General features: G+C 35.9%; 1 protein-coding gene across 1 annotated transcript in view; it reads left to right on the top strand.

Moving 5' to 3' along the window:
• Nucleotides 1-22,545, top strand: part of LARS2 (leucyl-tRNA synthetase 2, mitochondrial) — an 84,297-nt gene that overhangs the window by 24,525 nt on the left and 37,227 nt on the right. Inside the window, exons 7-10 of the mRNA XM_054274150.1 lie at nt 3,634-3,777; nt 15,460-15,567; nt 17,564-17,723; nt 20,932-21,036. Coding sequence (XP_054130125.1) covers nt 3,634-3,777; nt 15,460-15,567; nt 17,564-17,723; nt 20,932-21,036 — 517 coding nt within the window. The remainder of the gene's footprint in view (nt 1-3,633; nt 3,778-15,459; nt 15,568-17,563; nt 17,724-20,931; nt 21,037-22,545) is intronic.

Consider the following 22,545-nt stretch of genomic DNA (forward strand, 5'->3'; position numbering starts at 1 on the left):
GAACTTATGGTTTTGGATAGGATAATTGGAGATCAGGTGCATAACCATCCTATTCCAGAACACTATTTGTGATCTTCAAAATATTAAAAAAGTATTAGGTGTCATAAGACTATCACAGCTGTTCATCAGTTACCATTACATTAAGAAATTATAATATTTTGTACCTAATATGTGTCAGGCTGTATCTAAAAAGTGAAGGTTTCAGTTATTTCTGAAACATGAGATGAAACAAAGATGTTGAATGAGCAGTCCAGAGAACTCTCTGTATAGCCTAGGCAATGCAGTTCCAAAATACCTGAACAGCTGCACTTTAACAAAGCAGCAATTTACTGAATGTTTCTAACTTAAAATGGAAACTAAGATTTTCTAAATATGCTTTGATATTTCATTTGTATTCGGTAGAAACCAGGAAACCCCATAGGATATAATTAAGGACGTACTCGAATTATTCTGTGAACCTGGAAAAAGAGATTGATGGTGAAAGGTAGCATTTAGGATAGCAGGGTGTTACTGAGCTATTTCTCCTATTTGCATTTGTATTCAGAGATCTTAAATGACAACCAGTGAAATCTCTCAGTGGTTAATATACAGTAGCTTGCTAGATTGGGGGTTGGTTTTTTTTTCCCTTCTGTAATTATTTTTTCCTTGTATTAAAAAAAAGTAACCCCCCAGCTTTGTTATAACAAACCTGTTTTTATCTGTGAATTTGTTGTTTGACAAGTGAACTCAGATGAATCTGGAAAGTAAAAGTTTGCTGCTTCATTTAAAGCAGGGATGATATACAAAATAAATTTTGCATTCTGACTCTGAGTACTGTGGGATCCTGGAGGTGTTTGGATACCAGTGATTGAATCTACTTCTAACTTCCATCTACTTTCTAGTCAAGGATCAGTTTGAGGACTTAAATCAGCATCTGTCAATCTGTAGGGGATGTGATCTCTGGTGGATATGAACCAGTTGCTTTTTGGCAGGAAACAGATGGCAGAGAGAGCCCATAACCCTGGGTCTCTTTGAACAGTCATATATACTTAAAGCATATATTTGTCTCATGTTGTCAGTGTATTGCAGTATGTATTAAACACAGCCTGAAGTCTCCTGTATTACAGTTTCATTTTGGGTACAAGAGATAATTCATAGCCTTACTGTGACAATAAGAGTAAGGTGTTAGCCTAGTTAATGCTCTGTTCCAGCAGTGTGCATGTCTGACCAGAAATTACCCTGGCAGGGAGACACAGGCTCAGGATGTCCAGGAGCTGCAATTATGGAGGATTAACAATGTCTGTCTGAATGCTGCAGCATCCAGAGAGGGCACCTTTATTCATTGCAGCAAAGCCATCCCTTTTTCCTGCAGTACTCACCTAGTCAATGTGCTGTGGAGGTTATTGGCCTGGCCAGGTGTGAGTGCCTCACTGAGGTTAATACCTGCCCTGACTCTGCTACTGTGATCAGATACCTGTAATCCACAGTGGACACAGAGACAGCAAGCCTGGAGATAGATACTCACACTTAGGAGAGCTGAAGTTAGACAAGATGAATCCTGCCTTAAAAGCACATGTCTGCATTGGCATAGTGAGGAGAGCAAGATAATTGGTGTGCTCTGAACACTCCTGCTCTCTGCTTTCTTTGTGTAGGTGACTTTGAGCAGCTTCCTGGGGTCATAGTTTCAGAGGCTGTCATTGTCAAGAAGTTGCCTTTGTGAGGTACAAACAGGAACTAAAGATTTCATTTATTAGCCAGGTTCTAGATACTGTCAAAAGTCTGTGTGAGATGGAAGGAATGTAACTTAAAAAATACAAAGACCTTTCCACTAACCATTTCTTAAATGCATATTTGCTTTATGTTTTGCAGGATTTATTTAAATATAGCCTCATGAGTTGTAATAGGAGAATTTGTTATGCTAAATAGTTATGTAATCATTTCAGTTACCTACCAAAATTTCCACCATAAGTTTGGTATGTTATCATCAAAATAGAAATGGTATTTTTTCTCAACTTAGAGTCACAGCCAGTTTAATACAAGCTTATGCTAATACCATTTTATGCAACTGGAATTTTATTACTTCTCAGTATTGTCTGATTTAACTCTTTAGGTGTAACTTTGTGTGGCATTTTTTCAGAACTTTATAAATTCTTACTTTTAGATTACTTTAGAGCCATATTCATAATGCCTTATTACTGAAGAAGCTTTATTTTCTGGAAAATACATTTGTAATAGTGGAATATATTGATTTCTTTTTATTTCACAATGAATTTTCATAAGCCTTTTTAAAATCTGGTGGGGTATTATTGGTTGGTAACAGATAAAAGGTTGAAAGTAAAAAGTTTAAATTCAAGTCTGAATTCAAAGAAGCTTCGTTTCAAGGCAAGTTTCAATTTATCAATGAATAACATTCTTTCATTTAATGATAATAAATTTTTTATAACTCAGTGTAGCCAGACTTTGTGCTCACACAGTTGTGAGCAGTATTTCGAAGCAAGAGGATCCCTGTGTCTTTCTTTTAGCTCTCCTCATTGTAAGATTTGTAAAGTGGTTGTGGTATTTACTATTTGTAAAAACATGTAGCATATTTAAAATGAAGCAATATTGGGTGTTTGGAAACTGGTCAGAAGGTGATCAGTGATAGATAAAATATAAAGTACAATGTGAGTGCAGTTACTAATTTTTGATAGAGATACAAGACCTCCCCATACCCAAAGAAGTAATTCAAATATTTTTTTTTAATGTTTAATGTATTAGATCCCTATGGAACGATAGCTGCTGTTTTTCAGTTAGACTAATTTAGCTTAAATACTAAATAACATTCAATATAATAGATTACTCTATTGCTCTGATTATATTTTTTTCTTTCTGTTCATTTTTTCTAGTCAATGTATAGCATTTTATGCCACTTTTGGATAGGATTCTTTTGTGATCCTAGATCCTTTTTGATAAGCGACCAGTTAAATTGTTCAGCACTAGGGAGGCTGAGTTTGATTTTTGCTTCTTTTCCAGTATGTTATGTCTTGTATTTCAGTTGACTCAAAAGCTCAAAATACAAGGCTTGTGGAGTTGAACACCAACATTAATTACACTTTACAGATTTTCACTTAAGGCATTTATATTGATAAGGAAAGAATTCCAAAAGTAATTTGTGCAGTTGACAGGAGTTACATACAAATAATATCAACTCTTACACTTAAAATATAGTTGACCACTGTAATATTTCCTTGAGATTCTGTCCTCTTGAGTTGGACATCCTTGTCTACTCATCCCCTTCAGTCTAACTCAACACTTTTGGATTAGTAGTGAAGAACTTTTAAGCATCAGACTATTTTATTTGAAGTGTAGTCAAGTTGGAACACTTATTATATATTACAGCCAAGCAGTCAAGTACCAGCCTATCCTGCTAGCATGATCAGTCTAGACAAATCTTGCCAACTGCATTTTTGGGTCTTTTGAATTCTGAGGAGATGAATGTTCAAAACTTTTCCAGCTGAGTCCATGTTGCTGATTCAAATTGATGTTTTAAAAATATAGAAGACTCAGACAAACTTTCAAGGTGTGCCTCTGGATAATTCATTTGGCATCTGTAAAGTAAAACTGGTTTTTAAGTAGCTGCTGAAAGTGTTTCTTCTTCCTGCAACTTTTTTTTAGGCCTTGGTTAACTGGGATCCAGTGGATCAGACTGTTCTAGCTAATGAGCAGGTGGATGACAATGGTTGCTCTTGGCGTTCAGGAGCAAAAGTGGAGCAGAAATACCTCAAACAGTGGTTTATCAAGACAACTGCTTATGCAAAGGTATGAGAATACAGTTTTTGGGAATTATGGTAGCACTTTGAAAAGGAGACATTTTGTTCAGAAATGTTAAGCTGAACGTGGTCCTTTATAGATACATGTTTGAATAATATATAATCGCATAATAATATCCCTGTGTATGTGTGTATATTAAAATTATTACCCCTGAAGTTCTTCTGTTCACCACTTTAAGAACTGTAGGTGACTGGTGTGGGATTAAGTTTTGAAGAAATCAAAAGTCATAAATTACAGGTGAACAAATGAATTCTGCATTTGCACATTAGCATCCTGTATCATCATCAAGTGCTTTTCTGCATATTTTGCATGTATAGTTGTGCAAAACTTGTTTGCTAACTTGTGGGCATTTTGTAAGCAATGGAGTACAGCCTGTTACCTAGCATTCAGTTCTACCTGTGTCTGGAACATAGTTCTTTATGTTTAACTGCTTTTTATTGAAGATTCATCTCAACCTTCACTTCACACTCTACTCTGTTTGATAGTCTGTTATTTTAAAAATGTTTTCAAGTTATTTAAACATCCTTTTTTTTCTTATAAGCTCCAGTTTTCATTTTGCTGGGACAATGTAGATTCCATACTTCAGAATTCAGAACAAAAGTTTTGGCTTTATACTCTCTGAGATGAAAGTATCCGCTTCCTGTCGTGTCTCGGCGATGTTTTTATTCCCTCTGAGTGTTCTGTGTATTGAGACTTCAAGTACAGATTGAGAAAGTTGCTTCCAAGAAAATATTAAACATTTGTCTTTGATCCTTTTCCCAAGTCCCAGACTCAAGAAGCCAAATTTCCACGATCATCCAAGGAGAAGTCTGTGTCTCTCTCTAGATCTATTCATAACAAAGAGAAAAGCTTTAGATATCCTGCCTGATGCTTTGATTCTTCATACACAGAGAGGTGCTTGAGATACATGTTTTTTGATTGTGCTGCCTGTTCTGGCAGTAAGGAGGCAACATTTGCAATAGCTGAAGGAAAAATGGAGCATGTCTGCAGCATCACAAAATAAACAAAATGTTCTGAGCTTTTTTCCCCCAATTCCTTTGTCACCAGATTTCATTATGACCGTTGTGATATTTTAGGGTCTGCACCAACTCACTGATTCCCCCTGTTTGAGGCTGGAGCTCCATTAGAGTTTCTGTCTCCACTGTTATTTCTTTTGTCCATTGTCTCTATACAGGTTGTAGGAAGCAATGACTGGTATTTCTGGTCTGTATCCATGCTGGTACCCAATCACTTATATCCCTTTAAAAAGGTTGAATCAGCCATAAATTTTTACTCATCGAGACCAAAAGACGTGACTGAGGAGCTTTTCAGTAACCTTGAAATCACCCTTGGTTTATGGGATTATTATCTCTTGCTCAATATCCACCCTCTGCTAGGAAGGATTTATCTTTTGTATTTAGTCTCTTACCTGAGAAATGCTGTGAGAGGAAATGCACAATCTCTGATCATGTCTCCATCATTCCATCATGTCCCTCCCCAGTAAGCAGGCTTATCTTATGATAAGAAGGAACTTTTGCCTCCACAACACCCCCTCATCTTCCCCCCAAAGATGTCACCTCAGCACACTGTCATATTCCCTACCTACATGAGGGGCAAATGTGCAGGTGACCTTTTGTGCTTGAACATCTTAGTGACATGAATAAGAGCTGCTTCTGCTTTTCATTTCAGGAAGACCATTTGTATCAACTCCTACAAAACCTTAAAACATTGCTGCAAAGGACAGTTGAGTACTGTACAGGTTTCTGTGAAGGTTTCCCAAAATTTTGTTCAGTTTGTGATTGATATTCATAGGGTCTGTGCTAGCTGATACAACCAGATCAGTGAATGATGCCATGCTGCTTCCAGCTGAAGTGCTTTGGCAAGCATTACCTACATGTTCTCCCACTTCTTGTACAGTGACAGATGCTACCAAGAATCAGCAGGTGGTTTGGATTTTCCTTTTTACTCACCCTCCACTCAGCCCTATTTTTGTTGCTGTGGTTCTTTTTAAACAGTCTCACTCTGCTTCTTTTGGCAAGGCTTTTAAACATTTGGTTGTAGAGGGGGAAAAATAACTTCTCCCCCCCCCCCAATTGAAATAAGAATAGCAGATTACCAGGCTCTGCTCTGTGAAGTCCAATATCTGATAGTCGATGGATTTCATGCTTGAGAGATTAAGACAAATAAAGTCCCTTTTTTTGGTAATTTTTTTTCTTTCAAGTTGCAAGAGACTAGATAACACAGCATGTTGTGGTTTATTTTCTGAAGAAGACTATTTTGGCCATACAACTCTGAACAGCCCATGAACTGCAAGCCACAGCTGAAAACAGTCCACTGGAGGGAGGCTGGATCTGAGCTAATAGTGGCCAAGTATTTCAGTCTCTTAGAAACTCTTTGCACACACTGACATAATAATCAGGAAGCTTCACATTAGCATTTTGACAGGAGCCAAATTACAGATCTGAAATGCTACAACTTTGGCTTCTCTTCCTGAATAATTCGACTAGTTATCCTCAAAACATCCTTGCACACATTTCTTCATTCCTTACGGTAGTCATGCCAGTACTTCTCCAGGAGTGGTAAAACCCATGAATCCTTCCTCCTGTTTCTTTTGTCCCCTTTATCTTTGGATTCCTGCTGTTGACATTTCATCTGAATCCACATTATCCTGCCTTATTGAACACCCTGGTCACAGTAAACACTCTTCCTAGGCTATTCCTCAAACCTTCTTCCCCACCTCTTTTCAAAAGCTCTTGCCAGGAGAATGGGCTTTATTGAGAGGGAGACCTTCATTCACCTTCATCATTTACAGAACCTTTCCTTTTGGAGTGGAGGGTCCAGATTTCTAAGGAGTTAGTCCTTATAGTGGAGGATAAAGACATCTCTTTAAGAAGCTAAAGATCTTTAATTGCTAATAGGATTTCAGGATGATAACATTGGTGGTGATGATACCTTCACTTTGGCAAGGGGTATTATTTCATGTCTCCTGATTTTGAGCACACTTATTTCCATAAAGAGATTTTCCTGGCTTATGAAACCAGACCAGAAACACTACCAGTACAGCTTTGTTTTCCTGAAATTCTTTTCAGTTCCAAGACTTCAGAGATTTGTGCCTCTAATGATAAATTAGTAAAGCACTTTGATTCTTTATGGATTTTACTTCCCTTTTTTGTCAGTTGTTTGGTAATTCATATGCCAGACTCCTGTAGAAGGGAAATCTGAGGGGGCATTATAAAATGGAGAATTTCAAATCCATGGTCAATTTCAAATCCATGGTCATTCAGTGAACTGTGTGACTAGATTGTTTTGCATTAGACACTAACAGAAATAGAAATTTGCCCTTCCAGAACTTGTCTGATCCTGAGTCCTTTATTCCCCATTTTTGAGTCAATTACCTGTTGAACATCTTTTGTCCAATTCATTTTTTTTTAAGTGTGTCCAGAAGGTTAAGACAAGATTATGTCATGTTAGCGTGGTCACAATCATTGCGATATGAAAATCTGTGTTTTCTGTCAGTATAGAGCAGCATTTAGGTCTTTGGGCTGTACTGCCAGAATTTGTATCCCAGCACACATGGCCCTTTATTTCCTCACAGTTCACAGGCACAGAGCAGATTTAATCTTCTTTGTGCAAGATGTTTTTCCTGGGTTTGGAAAAAGGTAGAGAGCCAAGTGGATCAGGCTTTCAGTGAGCTGTGTGACTAGATTTCTGCTATCCACTGAAGTTCCACTACATCTTATTTTGAAATATAAAAATGGAAAGGCGCTAAGAGTAACTTAATCCTTGCACCTTTTGGGGAAGACATGTATTTTTTTCTGATTGGCCTACTTTCAGACCTAGAGGGTTAGAATTCTATGAGTGTCTCACTCACCTTTGTACAGTCAGGCCTTTATCTGGTTTTGGTGTATCATAGGGAAAACTATTTGATTCTGGTCACCTTTTTCTTGTGCCTTCAATGGTGACTAATATTTCTTCTGAAAAGTTTACAGAAATTCAAGATCAAATGTCAGAAGTATCACCTTCCTTGCCCTTTTTCAGAAAAATGGCTCTCTGCAAATCTGTTTCCTATTCCTTCCCCAAAGTTATACCTGAGTTTTCTATAAATTGACATAGTGGGAAAGTATTTGGAAAAAAAAAAGCTTTATTTATGTTAACTTGCTCCATTCCTGTGTGGCTTAGAGGAAAATTTGACCAGTAATGTAGGCACTGTAAGTCTTTCCATAACCTTCTTTCATAGAAAAAGTTCCATTTGAAATACATTTACTTCATCTTCTAGCCCTTAATTCTTCATGAAAATTACCAGCTAGCAATAATGGCTCAATATGTATGGATACAACTTATTTTCTGCTTGTAGCATCCACAAACTGTTTTGTTGTAACTTTCAGCCTGTTTATAGTGTATACTGACAAATCTATTCTAGTCATCTGTGTTCCTCTCTTTGGCCCATTTATCATTTTATGTTTTCCTTGATATCTCACAACCTTAATGGAAATAAAAACTAATCAGAGTAATGTTCATCTGCAGTGCCTCATTACTGGTCAAATGGCAGCCAGGAGTTACATCATTATTAGTGGTCTGTGAAGGTGGGTATTACAGGAACCAGTGTTTCATTCCTGCACACAGTTTTTCACATTTCTGTTATGTCCAGAGCAATCATCTCCTGTGGACTTGCTTTGATTTTTTTTTTTTTTTTGTAGTTACTGCACCATCTCATATTCCTTTCTTGCAATAAAAATTGTAAACAGAGCAGTGTTGGCTCACATGGCAATTTACCACTGGTAATGAGTTTTGTTCAAAGGGCAAAAATATTGACCATACTTTTAATGCGTAGCAGAAAGCATTTTGCTTATGAAAAGTAATAAAGTAATTGTGACCCATTTTTTAAACTGTTAAGTACATGTGAAATAGTCTAGCAGCTTTTTTTGATTTTTAGAGAACATTTTAATTGTTATTTTTCTTTTGACACATTTCTTTGATAAAAGTATAATGCCTTAACTGATGGCATTATTATTCAAATTGTTGTCTGTGCATTTAAGATGTTTAAGCTAAAACATTTAGTTGCTATGGTTACCTTGCTGAATTGGTAGGCAGATTCATTGGAAAAATCTGTCTGTAAATGTTAGTATTTTTTCTGTGTACCTGTAAATTGCTTTTATGGAGGTTTTTATACGTGGTCAGCTGAGTCCTCAAAACAGAATTGGCAAGGTTAGTCTTTTTATAGATGCTGTTCTTCCTAAATTAAATTTATACAATTCTTTTCCATATTTTACTGTATGAAAATTCATTCAAATAGCTGGAAAATAATCTTTTCTTAAATAAAATGAAACAGAAGCAACTTTAAAACTTCAAGTTTTGCCTTAAATGATCTCCCCTTTTTGCACAGCAGTAGGGGGTGGTCTGTTTAATTCAAATAATGGAGAACATAACCAACAAAATTATGTTGTAATTGATGATTGTCAATTGTAATTGACAAAATTACTGATGTAATTGACAGTTGCCATACAGATAAGTAGCACCCTTTCTTAGTTAAGTTTTTTTTTTGTAGAGACATTTAGAGATAAACCCTTCTCATTTTCTGTGGGTTTCAGGAACACAATGTTGGGCATGGTGCTGACTCTGTGGAGGGAAAACAGCAAATGAACTACAACTCTTCTCCTGGTTTTCTCTGGCTTTGCACTGCATCTGACAGCCTTTTCTGACTCATCTGAATAGACTTGGAATTATTTCATGTAATTGTGTTTTGCTTGATTTTTTTATTTTGTATTTTATTTCTGAGATCTTAAACAGAATAGTAATGAAATGTAATGAGATTGAAGTACTGAATTTCAGGATGTCAGGAGTCTTGGTAGCACTTGGGATTTCATAGCAGGAGGTAATGCCTCATCACTGAGAACTGAAATGCTGGCTCTTTTTCATTCTTTATGTGTGCTTTGTTTTGATTCCCACACTTGGAGTCGAGCTCATAGTTGTCTTCTCCCAACAGAGCAGGCCTGATAAAGCTCAATTTAAAACACTTCTTCTTGAGCCAGGCTGAGAGCTGTCTCCTGGACAGGGACCAAGAGCAGGGCTCCCTCAGCTTGCTGAGCATTTCATTCCTAAGAAATGGCCCCTGTTTTGTCAGTTTGGCAAGGCAGAAAGTTGTTTGTGGATATCCAGACCAGGCTGGTCTTTTCACCTTGTTTTAAACACAGCATCTCATTTGATGGTACAGCAATGTACATTTAAGTGCCTGTTGGTATGAGGTTAACCAAAACAGTGCATACTTAATATTGTTAAAAATTATAGCAAATGTTTTGAAGAGCTTTTCTATTTATGGATTCAGTTACTCATCACAAATATATACTTCATTATTTCAGAAAGGGAGTATCTTCTCTTCAGAAATTTAAGCAAGGAACAGCTTTGAAGAGCAAATCTGGAGAATAATTCTGGATTTACTTTTTGCTTTTAAGGAAACATTTATTTGTCTCAGCTCTGTGTAATCACACCAGAGGTGTTTGTTGCCCATAAATTGTAGGTAAGGAAATGGAAAAACTGCTGACAGTTCAGACATTTATGAGAAAGAATTTTCAGTATATGCAGTGTCTGTGTTATTGCTCCTCTTTAATGTATGTTTTCAGTATTCTTCACACATGGGAAATAAAAGTCAAGAGTGACCTACAATGGTACAGACAGAAACTACTGAAGGAGAAGAAGAAATAGTAAAACAAGAAGATATTAAATGCCAGCAGAAGCTGTAGCATATAATCACAGTTGGAACAGTGCAATAGAGTGCAAAATAAAACAGTGGGTAGCCTAGCTTTAATTTCTTGTGCTTTAATATATGTTAATATATTAAGTTGTATTAAATGATTTTGTGTAATCTTTAGTTTGCATTTGGTTGCTCTTTTGGGAGTTTGATCAAATGAAGTGAAGAATTTCATTTTAATCCAAACAGAGCTTGGATATTTATTTGACTCTTCCTCAGAAGCAAGCTTTTAAATTTTATTGTAATTTAGTAGAATGCAATTTTATTTTGCTAATTGAATTATTCTGAAATGCAACCTTTTGCTGAAGTTTTTATTCTGATCTTCTTGTTACCTTGCAGATCTGTCAAACTTCATTGAAGTGTCTTCATTTAAAAAAAAGAGCATACATTTGATTATATAGCTTATATTTAGATTTTCCACTTTATTTCATGTACTATTATAGAGGAGTTAGATTACTCTCACTAAATATGAAATTAGTAGCAGGTATTGATCTACTAAAACTTTTAGTTCATGGAGTCAAAGACTGAATTTTTTAGGGGTTCAGCAGAATCTTTCTTTGAACTAAAGCAAGAGGACTTTTGGAGTTGAGATGCTCTTGGGAAATTGTAAAGCACTTATGTTTCTTGGATTTTCTGGATCTTTTTTGCCTGAAAATTGCTTAACTGAAGTCCTGTTGTCATTATCCTCAGCAGACTAAACAGCTAGAAATGTGAGACCAGTTTTTCACATACAATGTGTTACTTCTAGTTTTAGGCTTGGTCATCATTGTCTTTGATGAATTTTCAGCAAATTCATCTTGATTTAGTTACTCTCTGATCATCTGAGGTAGTTGACTTTCATCTTCTGGCTGTGCCAGGATTTTCTGCATGTTCTGAAAGAGTAAAAAAGTCTGTGAAACATTTATCCTCAATCTCCAACTTCTTCAGGTGTAAGAGCCTTTAAATCATTCTCATCCCTGAACACAACTTTGTTTTCTTTAGCTTTTCCTGAGTCTGTCTATCTTCAGATCTGAAAGACTGCCAAAATGTATTTATGCTATTCCTTGACTTATGTTTAATTAAGATGGGAGTAATTTCTCCTGTAATTAGATGTTTGCATTTGAGGTTTTCATGTCTCTTTTTGAGTAATGAGAAATGAAAGCAGAAATACTCTGCTACCTAATGTTTCCAAATTTTTCACTATTAAGTTATCATCAGAAATTCAAAAATTGAGTTTATTTGGTAATCTTGTCACTCTCTGCTTACTGGACTGAAATGCTGCTCTTGTTCTTTGTCCCCTGCTGACTCCAACATGGTTTTACTTTTTTTATTTGCCTGTGTGCTGGAAGTCTTCTTACTGATTGTCTTCTCTGTGTTAGCAAATCAAGTTAACAAATTTGTGGCAGAAATAACAAGAAGTTATACAGAAGTTATATACACACTTTTAAGGATCAGTTTTTGGTTTGTGGTTTTGTTTTTTTTTTAAATGGAAATTATCAGTAATTACAGAATCATAGAATGTTAAGGTGTTGGAATGAACCTTAAAGATCATCTAGTCCCAATCCCCTTTGCCATGAGCAGGGACACCTCCAACTAGACCAGGCTGCTCAAGGCCCCACCCACCCTGGCCTTAAATATTGCCAGGGTTGGCAATTTGCAAATTAAAATTTGGAGCAGAATTCATGGGACTACTCTAATGATTGAGAAAATGTTGTACTGAACATGGCAGTGATTTTTTAAAAATAGCCTGGAAGCAAAATTCATGGGAGTTAATATTTAACTTCCCAAATAGTAACTTAAAATATTCAGGAATTTCTATGCTAGCATTGGTTAAGAGTTGTGTATACCCTAATATTATACATGTAATTTTTTTATATTTATCATAGTTTTAGCATATATTTGTGGGCATGTATTTTGTAGGGTGTAGTGCAAATGGATTTGAAAAGGAAAAGCTTTTTTAAAGGGTTTTCCTTAAGCTATCTTTTAAATGGTCCTAGTTTGCATATATGAATTTTGGATGTACAATTGCATTCATGTGTGTAAGAATTGATGCATCTCTGCTTTCCTGCTAGTGAGTACCCTAGATAATTTACCATTCAGAAACACTTACTAACACTCTAGCAGTGTGCATATTCTGTATTATTTGCCTTTGTACACCAGAGAAATTGTTTATAGTTTGCATGTTCATTTTCTGCTTCACCTGCGGTTCATAGCCTTGACAAGAAACCTAAGGAGTTTGTTGATTACAAAGAACTGGGAATCATAATTCCATTTTGAACATTTTTGAAGTGTTTTTGTTTGCTTGGGTTTTTTGTTTCCTATCACACATAACTGTTTATGTATAAACTAAGTTATAAAGGGTTTATGTTTGCAAACCCTGCTAGGCTTCATCATCATGCAGAGTATGCTTAGTTATCTTCATTCACATGAAGTAAAGTTGGCTCTTCCTGTATTTAGTTGCATGAAGTAATTGCATTATCAAGAGAAGAACTGGGTTAACTCATACTGTAGCTTCTAATAAGGCCAATGAATTACAGTAAAATCATTATCACACTGGTATTGACAATCTTGGTGTAGGAATACTGCAGTGAACAAACATCTAGGAAGCTTAGCTGGCAAGCAATTACAGACTGTACAGTTTCAGTAGAACACATGCACAATTAGCTGCTTCTGGCAGCAAAATGTGATGTAGATTAGAATGGATATCTAATGTGAACAGTCAGTTCTGCATGTACTGATACAATTTCATTCTTTCTAAAATGCATGAAGTTCTTACAAAGAATGTATCTAGGTATTGTGTGTATGTATAGAGATATACATACATAGTATAGAGATACATTATATGTATCTCCAATTATTTATTTTTCTTTTATAATTACGTAAGTACATAGATTGATCATGGTAGATAGAGCTTAGTTGTTTCTGGAATGGTGCAATTAATGAGAATACTCCAAACTTTGAATTCTCTTTGATATAACATGCTTGCAATTGAGAGTTAAAACTGATTAAAGATATAGTGTAATAAAAACCTATCCAAAAGTCTAGCATTCTTTTATTTATAAATCATCAATAAATTGGTTTGATTCTTAAAGTTATAAAAAGCAATAAAAATCCCAAGTGGTGATGTAATATTATGGTTTACAAAGGACATGGCTTTTGTTATATTTTGAATGACAGATATACAGTAGAGCAGTAACTAAAAAAGTAATTCTTACAGTAACTTTTCTGCATCTCACTTTGAAATTAGTTAAGTATGTCATTAAAACAGAACTTGAAATGCATTCTTGGAGAAGAATTAAGTGTGCATTCGCTAATTATCCACCTACCTACTGTTTGGTTTGAACAGCACATAGTAGCCACTGTCCATCCTTGCAGGTTGTTAGTAATTACTGAGATACTAAAGAGTTTGCACATTTGATGTTGAGAGTCACAGCTGAAGGAGAAATTATTCAACATGTTGCCTTATTCTTAGATTTTAACTGTAATTGTTCAGCATATTCACCATCTGTCCAAATGACTCATGCCTCTGGCTGTACTTCTGCCAAAGTAAAGATTTTGGACAGTCACAGTATTCATAACAAAAATGTGAAGTGTTATGAAGTGAAAAATGAGATGAACTTTAAGTTATCTGTCTTCTTTACATTGTTAGAGATGCCATTTATTAAAATCATGCTGTTCAAACTTTTTAGACAAATACTAGTTGATTTGAAATAGACTTTCATGCTTCCATTCCACACATCAGAAACCACATAAATATATAGGTTTATCTCTTGTTGAGTGCAAATATACATAGAAGTTACAAGTTGGCTGTTGGACATTATAGATAATAAAGGAGGCAACACTGAATTTCTTCATTGCTGCATAGTACAGAACCATTTATGTTGGAAAAACCCTTGAGATCCTCAAGTCCAGCCATTTAGCCAGCACTGCCAAGTCCATCACTAAACCCTGTCCCTAAGCAACACGTCTGTGGGTCTTCTAAATGCCTCCAGAGATGATGACTCAAGCACTTCCCTGGACTGTCTGTTCCAGTGTTTGACAGCCCTTTCCATGGTGAATTTTTTTCTAGTATCCTCCCCTGGTGCAACTTGAGACCATTTCCTCTGGTCCCATCCATCATTTGTTACCTGAGGGAAGAGACTGACCCCCACTTCACTACAGGCTCTTTTTGGGCAGTTATGGAATGATAAGGTCCTCCCTGAGCCTCCTTTTATCCAGGCTAAACATTCCCAGGTGTATTGGCCGTGCCTCATAAGACTTGCTCTAGACCCCCCTCCAGACCCAGCTTTGTTGCTGGTTGCTTATAAGAATTTTAATATTATAATATTATATATTTTTTTTTATTTTAGTACAAGCCTTTGTTGTTATGATTAGTGTTGTTTTTGCAGGATGATACAACCCAAAGATCCCAATCAATTTTGCAGCCTGTTGTGCTTGGTAAAATATCAATACGAAATATGAAAAAATAGATAGCTAGAAAATATCATGCTATTTTAAGCCAGAGCTTGAAAATTTTAGGACATGTTAACACCTTTTGTCTGATTGCAATCTCTAGGCTATTGTCTAATAATACAAATCTAGGCTTTGTATCTTCAAGCATATCTGTTAAGTCTTGTTCGGCTCAGTAGGTCACCTACACTTCCCAGAAGTTACAACCACTGGGAATATTTTCTGTGTTTGTTTTCATCTAAGATTTTTTCTTCCTCTATCTTCTGGTCTAATCCACTCAAAAGAAAGGCCACTTTTAATAACAAGAGTGTCTCTGTTGGCAGTGACATCCCTCTGGCTTGTACCATGTTAGTTCTATTCTCAGAGAGATTAATTTGAGGTAGCAGCAATATAAAACCACCTCTTCCAATGTTTTTACCAGCACCTTGCCATTTTGCTTTAGTTATAATTAAACCCATAGTATCAATTCATATGCTTACAAAAGCTGAATGTCGTCATTCTTTCTTTTGTTGCTCCAGGCCATGTTTGATGCTTTGTCTGATCTCCCTGAGTGGTATGGCATTAAAGAAATGCAAGCAAATTGGATAGGTGACTGCGTTGGGTGCTCTCTTGACTTCTTGCTAAAGGTAAGTCAGAAATTTCACTTGCTGATCTCTTGGTTGGGCTAACTGCAGCCCCTGAAATGTGTGATGAGAATGGATTCCCGGATCTTAAAGGCTTGAAACCTCCTAAAAAAGATGATTATTATATTCATGCACAGACCAGCACAGATTCCTGGAGAACAGCACTTGAGGGTTAAAGAGATGCTCCCTGCTACCCTCCTTAGGAAAGGGTTTGTGTGTTCAAGTGGATGCAAATTGGCTGTGTATATTTATGCCAAAATACATGCCAGCTAATAAGCTTCCCTAAAAGCCACAACGTTTGTGCCAGGTGCACTGTCAAGTGGCACTGCACATGTCAGCTAGGGTCTAGCTGGGCATTTGCTTTTCTCTGCGTGGCACCTTCTGTGCCAGACCCAGGCTGACCTCAGGCAAACTGCTTTGCTTACATTTGTCCATTATTTCACTTACTATTTCTCATGATTAAAATAATGGAAACCACACTGTTAGGTAGTGAGAAGTCTAGATAGAAAGAAAGGAGAGGAAGGAAAAGGAAACCTGAAAAAAAAATTATCATTTGTTGCACGGCTTTGCAAGGGTTCCTCAGGGTGAGAGAGATAGACGAGAGTCTTGGTCTCATGATCAGAAGGCTGGATTTATTAATTTATGATATATGTTACATTATGACTATATTAAAAGGAATAGAGAGAAAAGTTCAGAAGCTGCTAAGCTAAGAATAGAATAGGAATAGAATTACAAAGTTCTGTGTCCAAGCAGAAAACAAGGACAACTCTCCCGTGAGTGGTCAGCAAATCCAAACACTCACAGAAGACCAATCACAGGTGCACCTGTTGCATTTCACAGCAGCAGAGAACCATTGTTTACATTCTTTATCTGGGGCCTCAGCTTTCCAGAAGAGGAAAAATCCTAAAGAGAGGATTTTTATGAAAAAATGTCAGTGACAATCATTATCTACAGAAGGGCTTCAGATATCCCTTTTTTTGTCAAGAGATGGGCAAGGCTCCCTGAATATGGTAGTGGCAGAAGACATTTTCACAGACCCTGATCAAATTTCAGCCCTTGTACTTTGAAGCTTTATTGTGGTTATTTACTCTGGGCTAACATTCTAAAAGTGACTTCTCATTCTAAAGTACTGAATTTTTCAGAACTTCAAATTGAGACAAATTAAACCTTTTAAATACCTCTGAACTGCACCCTGCTAAAAGATGCAGCCCTTGTATTTGTATTTGTACGAATAACTTGGTATTAAAGTTGTTTTTATCAATTGTTTCTGAAAATTTATATCAATACTTATTACGGAAAAATCTCCTTCCAAGACCCCCATATACTCCACAGTTAGTTGATCTAAACCTTGTTGATAGTTCCAGGCGGTAATTCTTTAAGAGTGTTTGAAGTTTACTCTTTATATTTTATGTCCAATTGTTTGCTGTGCCACCTTTTATTATTTTATTTCTTTTTTATTTATTATTTATTTGTATTATTTATTCTTTATTATTATCATTAATTATTATTTATTTCTATATTTTACTATTTATTTATATTATCTATAATTTACAGCATTTTCTTCATCAGAGAAGTATGATGTAAAGTCATATTGTAGCTGAGAAAATCCTAAATTCTTTTCAGAGGCAACATCTCCCTCCAGTTTCTTGGAAACAAGGCATGCATATTAAAAGTGAATAGAAGGATTCTGGGTGGCTTAGCCAGGGATTGAGTCTATCTCAGTAGCACAGTGCAATATTACATATGGGATTAGAATTATATTTTTATAGTTATATTTGGATAAACTAAGGCAATACTGTAAAACAACTTTCTCAAGGCCTAAAAGTAAGTTTTGTCAAGGTTTGATTCTGGAAAATTTCTATAGTGGGAATGTGTCTGGCTTTGCTGTTTGGATCTGTGTATTTCTGTAGGGTGATGTAGGCCCATTAGCTGTGGGAAAAGGAAGGGAAATCTATAAGCACCACACAGCCAGTGGGATTTTTTTTCTGCTCTTTTTCAGGTGAATGGCAAAGTAACAGAAGAGAAACTAGCAGCTTACACCTATACACCTGAAGCCATTTATGGAGCTTCCCATTTATATATCTTACCAACTCACAGACTGCTGCATGGGAATAGCAGTCTCAAGGAAGTCTTTCAGAGGGAGTTCATCCCAGGGAAAGGTGGTATTTTTCTCATACTGCAATTTGTTGTAGAAGAGCAACAATTATAGAGAATGATTTTTAGAGAATGTGCACCAAGCTGAGCAGGAGCTGTTCCTGTTGAGAGCAAGCAGGCCTTTGATTCTTGCTATGTCACACAGTGTCACATCAGCCTGTCCTGGCTTCAGATGTGGCAAGAGCAGCTATGCTGGAATTCTTCTTTTTATAATAGTTGTTACACTTCACAGTATATAAAAGCAATGGAACAGATTCTTGTTTCCTCATCCACCAGAAATGAATAGTCCAAGTTTGACTGTGTCAGCCCATTGGAAAATCTCTTGTCTATAAGGTATGTGTCATTAGCACAAAGACAGCAGAACTAATTCTTGCACCAGCAATTATTTCTTCCTGTCATAAGGACTCTAAAGAGGTCAATATATCACTAATTTTTTACTTTATTTTTAAAATTGTTTTTTAAATAAAAACAATTTATCTGGTTTTATCACTAATACATAGCAAAGTGGATCACTGGTAGATTGTAAAATAATACTCTGCTATGCAGATCCTTTGTTAATACAAGGCTCCAATGGAGTAAATTCAGAGTATCCCTGTGGCAGTTCATGACTTGCACAGTCAACTGATAATGCTTTAATTGTTGTTAACTGCTTTCCTGAAGTCTCCAACCACCAATTCTGCCTGTATTTAGCATCCATGGTCTAGTATTTTTTTATTGTTTGGAAAACCTGGACATGACAACAGTAAATATAATGTGTTTTGTTTCTACTTCAGGCTGGTGTTCAATATTTTTTTCCCTTACTGGTAAAGATAAGATTGTCTGGATAACATCTGATTTCAACAGCATCTTGTGGTAAATTATGTTGGTTGTACAGAACCTGCTTTTTTAAGTACTTTTTTTCTACCTTAAAAAAGTTTGCTTGCTAGTAGAAAGAAACATGGATCCTGACTGTGTTTAGTACATAAATCCCTGGTCTAAGAGGTGAGAAAAGCTTGGAGAATTTTGGAGAACAAATTTGCAGTTCTTGCAGTTGAACCAAATCAAAGCACTAACTGCACAAACACACATTCGAGCATGTGCCTGTACCTTTGTTGGATCTTGTGCTTTAAGCCAAACCACAGAAGTGCAAAATTTGCTTTTAATAAGGACAATGGTATATTTTTATATTGGTTTTTAAGTGGAAATACTTGCAAAAGCTTTTTTGTGTGTCTGTTAACAATAAGCTTAAAGCTTTTGGCCGAGTTAAATTAAGAAACTCTGAATTGAAATTATGACAACCAAAAGTCTTCAAAAAAGAGGCACAATTTCACATAACTCTGCTATTGTATACTCCTGCTACTTGTGAATATACTTACAGACATTCTTCAGTTGAAATTAGCTGAGATTGGCATTTTACATATGAAAGGCCAAAAATGCCATTTAAAAAAAAGACATTTTGGATGGCCTTATGTAGACCCTATTTTCACATTAACCAAGACTTTTATAAAAAAATTCCTCAGTAACACAGAAATTTTAATTTGATTAAATGTAATTGTTTTCTTTTCAATGGGCATAGTCTTGCAATTCTCTTTTTTCACTGTGTTCTCATTTAAATGGGCATAGTCTTGCAATTCTCTTTCTTCACTGTGTTCTCATTTAAATAATTAGGAGGGTATGTTTTTATGTTTTCTAGGAGAGAAAAATAAGCAGTTGTATAGCTGAGTAACTGAAAGCTTTAAAACCTTTAGTCTTGAAGTACATGTCTGTATTTTAGGCTACTATTATTTAAATAAATAGAACAACCAGTTGTCAAACATTCAATTTAATTTTTTTTTTTTTGCCTAGAAAAATATGTATTAATTTAGAATCTGGTAAGTCTAATGGTTTGGGCAGCAGGAGGTGCCTGAGATAAAGATTTGACCATTATGTTGTTCATTATCTCATTATAATACTCTGCATACATTGTCTTACACTTGTACCTGTACCACTCTCTCTCTTTGGTTATGATGATAATGATGTGAGCAAATGAGCACAGCAAAGAGCACCTTCATCAACTGTAGTTATTATTTTGGGTTCCAGCATAAAAATGAAAATTATTGCTGGGTGGAAGAGAGAAGTTATTTTTAAAAGCAGTGTCCTGCCCACTCAGCTTCCTGCTCATGACGCTTCTTGGTTAGTTGCTTTTAAAAAATGAAATTGTCCCTTTTGTACTTTTTTAAACACAGGAAAGCTGTGTGTGGTGGTTGGAATGTAGAAATTTTCTTTGTAATATGAATACCTCAGACACCTAAAATTTGGAAAAGTAGTAATCAGAAATAAAATGTATCATTTGTGTTAAGAAGTGTGATGAGATACAAGAGCCCTGTTCTCAAAATTGCTGTTTCTTTACTTCAAGCAGATTTTATGCATTGCAATGCAAGCCTTCATAGCCTCAACTTAGCTATGAAGAAAGGTGAAAGGAAGCTCTTAGCAACCCATATTTTAATGATTGTAATTATCATCAACTTAAAGGCACTGAAAAAGTTAGAAATAGGCCAAAATTGAGATCTGGTGATCAAATCCTCAAAATTTGGAGTGTTCAGATTTGGATTTCTTCTTGCTGAGACTCCCAATCTGCACATTGTACATCAATTTCAGTTTATTAGTCCTCACCCTTAATTCTCTCCTCTCCTATTTCCCCTTGCTTGGACATTGGGTTCCTCATCTGGAATATGAATGTGAATATCCTGTTTGGAAATCAGTAGGTTACTTAGGTGGCTTTTTAACACAGGTTAGAAAAATAAGATGTCATATGCTTTGAAGTTCTTCTGTAAGAAATGAAATCATAAGGATATATGCTCCCTTGGAATTTTATCTGATTTTTGATAGAATTTTGTAGCATTATATGCTAGTGCATAATTCAGGGCTTAGTAAAACCAATTTGTACAACTTTGCAGTGGTCTGTATTTTAATCAAAAACTCAATTTTTTGTTACAATCCAAATCTTACTCGGTTGTTATAGAGGTGCTTGTTATAAGTATGTTTTCTAATCATGATAATTTATCAATTTGACTGAGCATTTTAATACATCTGAGATTTTTTGAAATGTGAGTAGGTTTGTCACTTTCTTTTTTAAAGAAAACTGTTACTTAAAATTCATGTAAGTTGAAGATAAACTGCTTTGTAATGTTAAGTGATGTTCTTAGCATATCTTCTGTTATATTTTACTTACCATATCATTACATTTGTTTTCAGACTCGCTGACTTCAGTGACAGCTGTGAATTTGCTTACCAATCAGGAGATTCCTATAGTCATCTCAGCAAAAAACAATTTTGATAATTATCTTGATACTAAAATAGGTATGTGGCATTAAATATTTAAATGGAATAGTATGCTTTTCAGTTGCTGTATTGGAGCACAAGGTACTGGTGTAATAAATATTTGAAAGCAGAGGCTCTCTCCTAGATTTTGGATTTCTGTTCTCCATTAGGGAAGAAGGAAGGGAGAAGAAGCTATGTGGAATCTATGTGGGTGAAGAGATTTACAGGATATTAAATGGAAATATTATAAAATTAGTCCATTTAATGAGCTAAGTTTGAGGATCTGCAAATCTTAAGAAAATTGGTTGCATACAACATATGTGTTTTGCTGTCTCTCACCATCCTTAATCAAAACAGAACTATTTTTTGGCAAACAACCCTAACTTTTGGACTTTTTTGTGTGTCTAAAGTTTACATAAATTATGTACATGCTTATAGAGAAATGCTTCAGATAGTAAATTTACAAAACTTCCAACTTTGACTTTTATCTAGTAATATTTGTTTTGAGGCCAGTAAAATAGTTCAGGATAGTTAATAATTGTTTTGAGGTAGTCTTGGACAATTATCTTGGATCCTTTATCTCTCAAGGTAGCATTCCCATAATTTAAGGCACCTGATTTGGAGTTGAGGGTGGATAAGGGGAGGGGGAGAGTGTTGCTAGAGGATGCTGTGAGTGAACAGAATCACCTGCAGTGAGCTTCTGTTCTCAAAGTTGTCCTATGAAGTTCCTGTCTTACTCCTTTCCTGGACATGGAGCCTGGTCCCAAAACTGGGCAGCTAAGTACATCCTCTTAGATAATATGATTGTCTGAATAAGTCAAAGTAGAAATTGTACTAAGTTTTAAAAACCATATCCATTTTAATCTGCACCCACCAAGCTCTCAGTTTACTCTTGTGCTCTGCCATGGGCTCAGCTGCATTGAGAAGGCAATGTTCTATGCCAGTCCTAAAGGGAAATAATTTATGTCTTCTTCCCTTTTTCCAGTGCATTCCTTATCTCTTAACTCCTGTTGTTGCCTCCCTATTGTTGATACTTCTTTCCTGTCCTGGGGCTGCTGCTTTCACTGCTGCCAATATTGGCTATTCTTGCACAACTGGACTGAATTAAACCAGCTGAATGTGCAAAAATGTCTTGGATGACCCTCACAGGGCTGATGGAAATGACCCATTTGGGCTGTATTTGCTTATAACATGCCCACATCTTACACTTTAGATTTGAATCTGGTTTTGACAAACAAAGGTTTTCCTCATATTGGAGAAGCCAAATGATTGAGATACCTAATCTCAATTTTCCTTAAAATCTTGCAGTTTGCTGGCACATACTTTGGCCTTAAGTCTGCTGGAAACAGCCCAGTTCTTCATGGGAAGCTGAGGGTGCCAGCTGTTGAGCTTTGCCAGTGTACATTAATAGCATCATCTTTCCAAAAGGAAGCAGACCAAAAAGTGGGAGCTGCTTTTTTCCGTTTGTAGAGCATATTGTGAAGTCACCTGTTGCAGACTGCAGGGCTTTCTGACAAATTAAGATACAAACATTGTTCTTGAAATGGC

This window comes from Melozone crissalis, unplaced genomic scaffold, assembly GCF_028551555.1.
Source record: "Melozone crissalis strain CALT ecotype California unplaced genomic scaffold, PUWL_Pcris_2 ptg000016l_1, whole genome shotgun sequence".
Taxonomy (NCBI): Eukaryota; Metazoa; Chordata; class Aves; order Passeriformes; family Passerellidae; genus Melozone; species Melozone crissalis.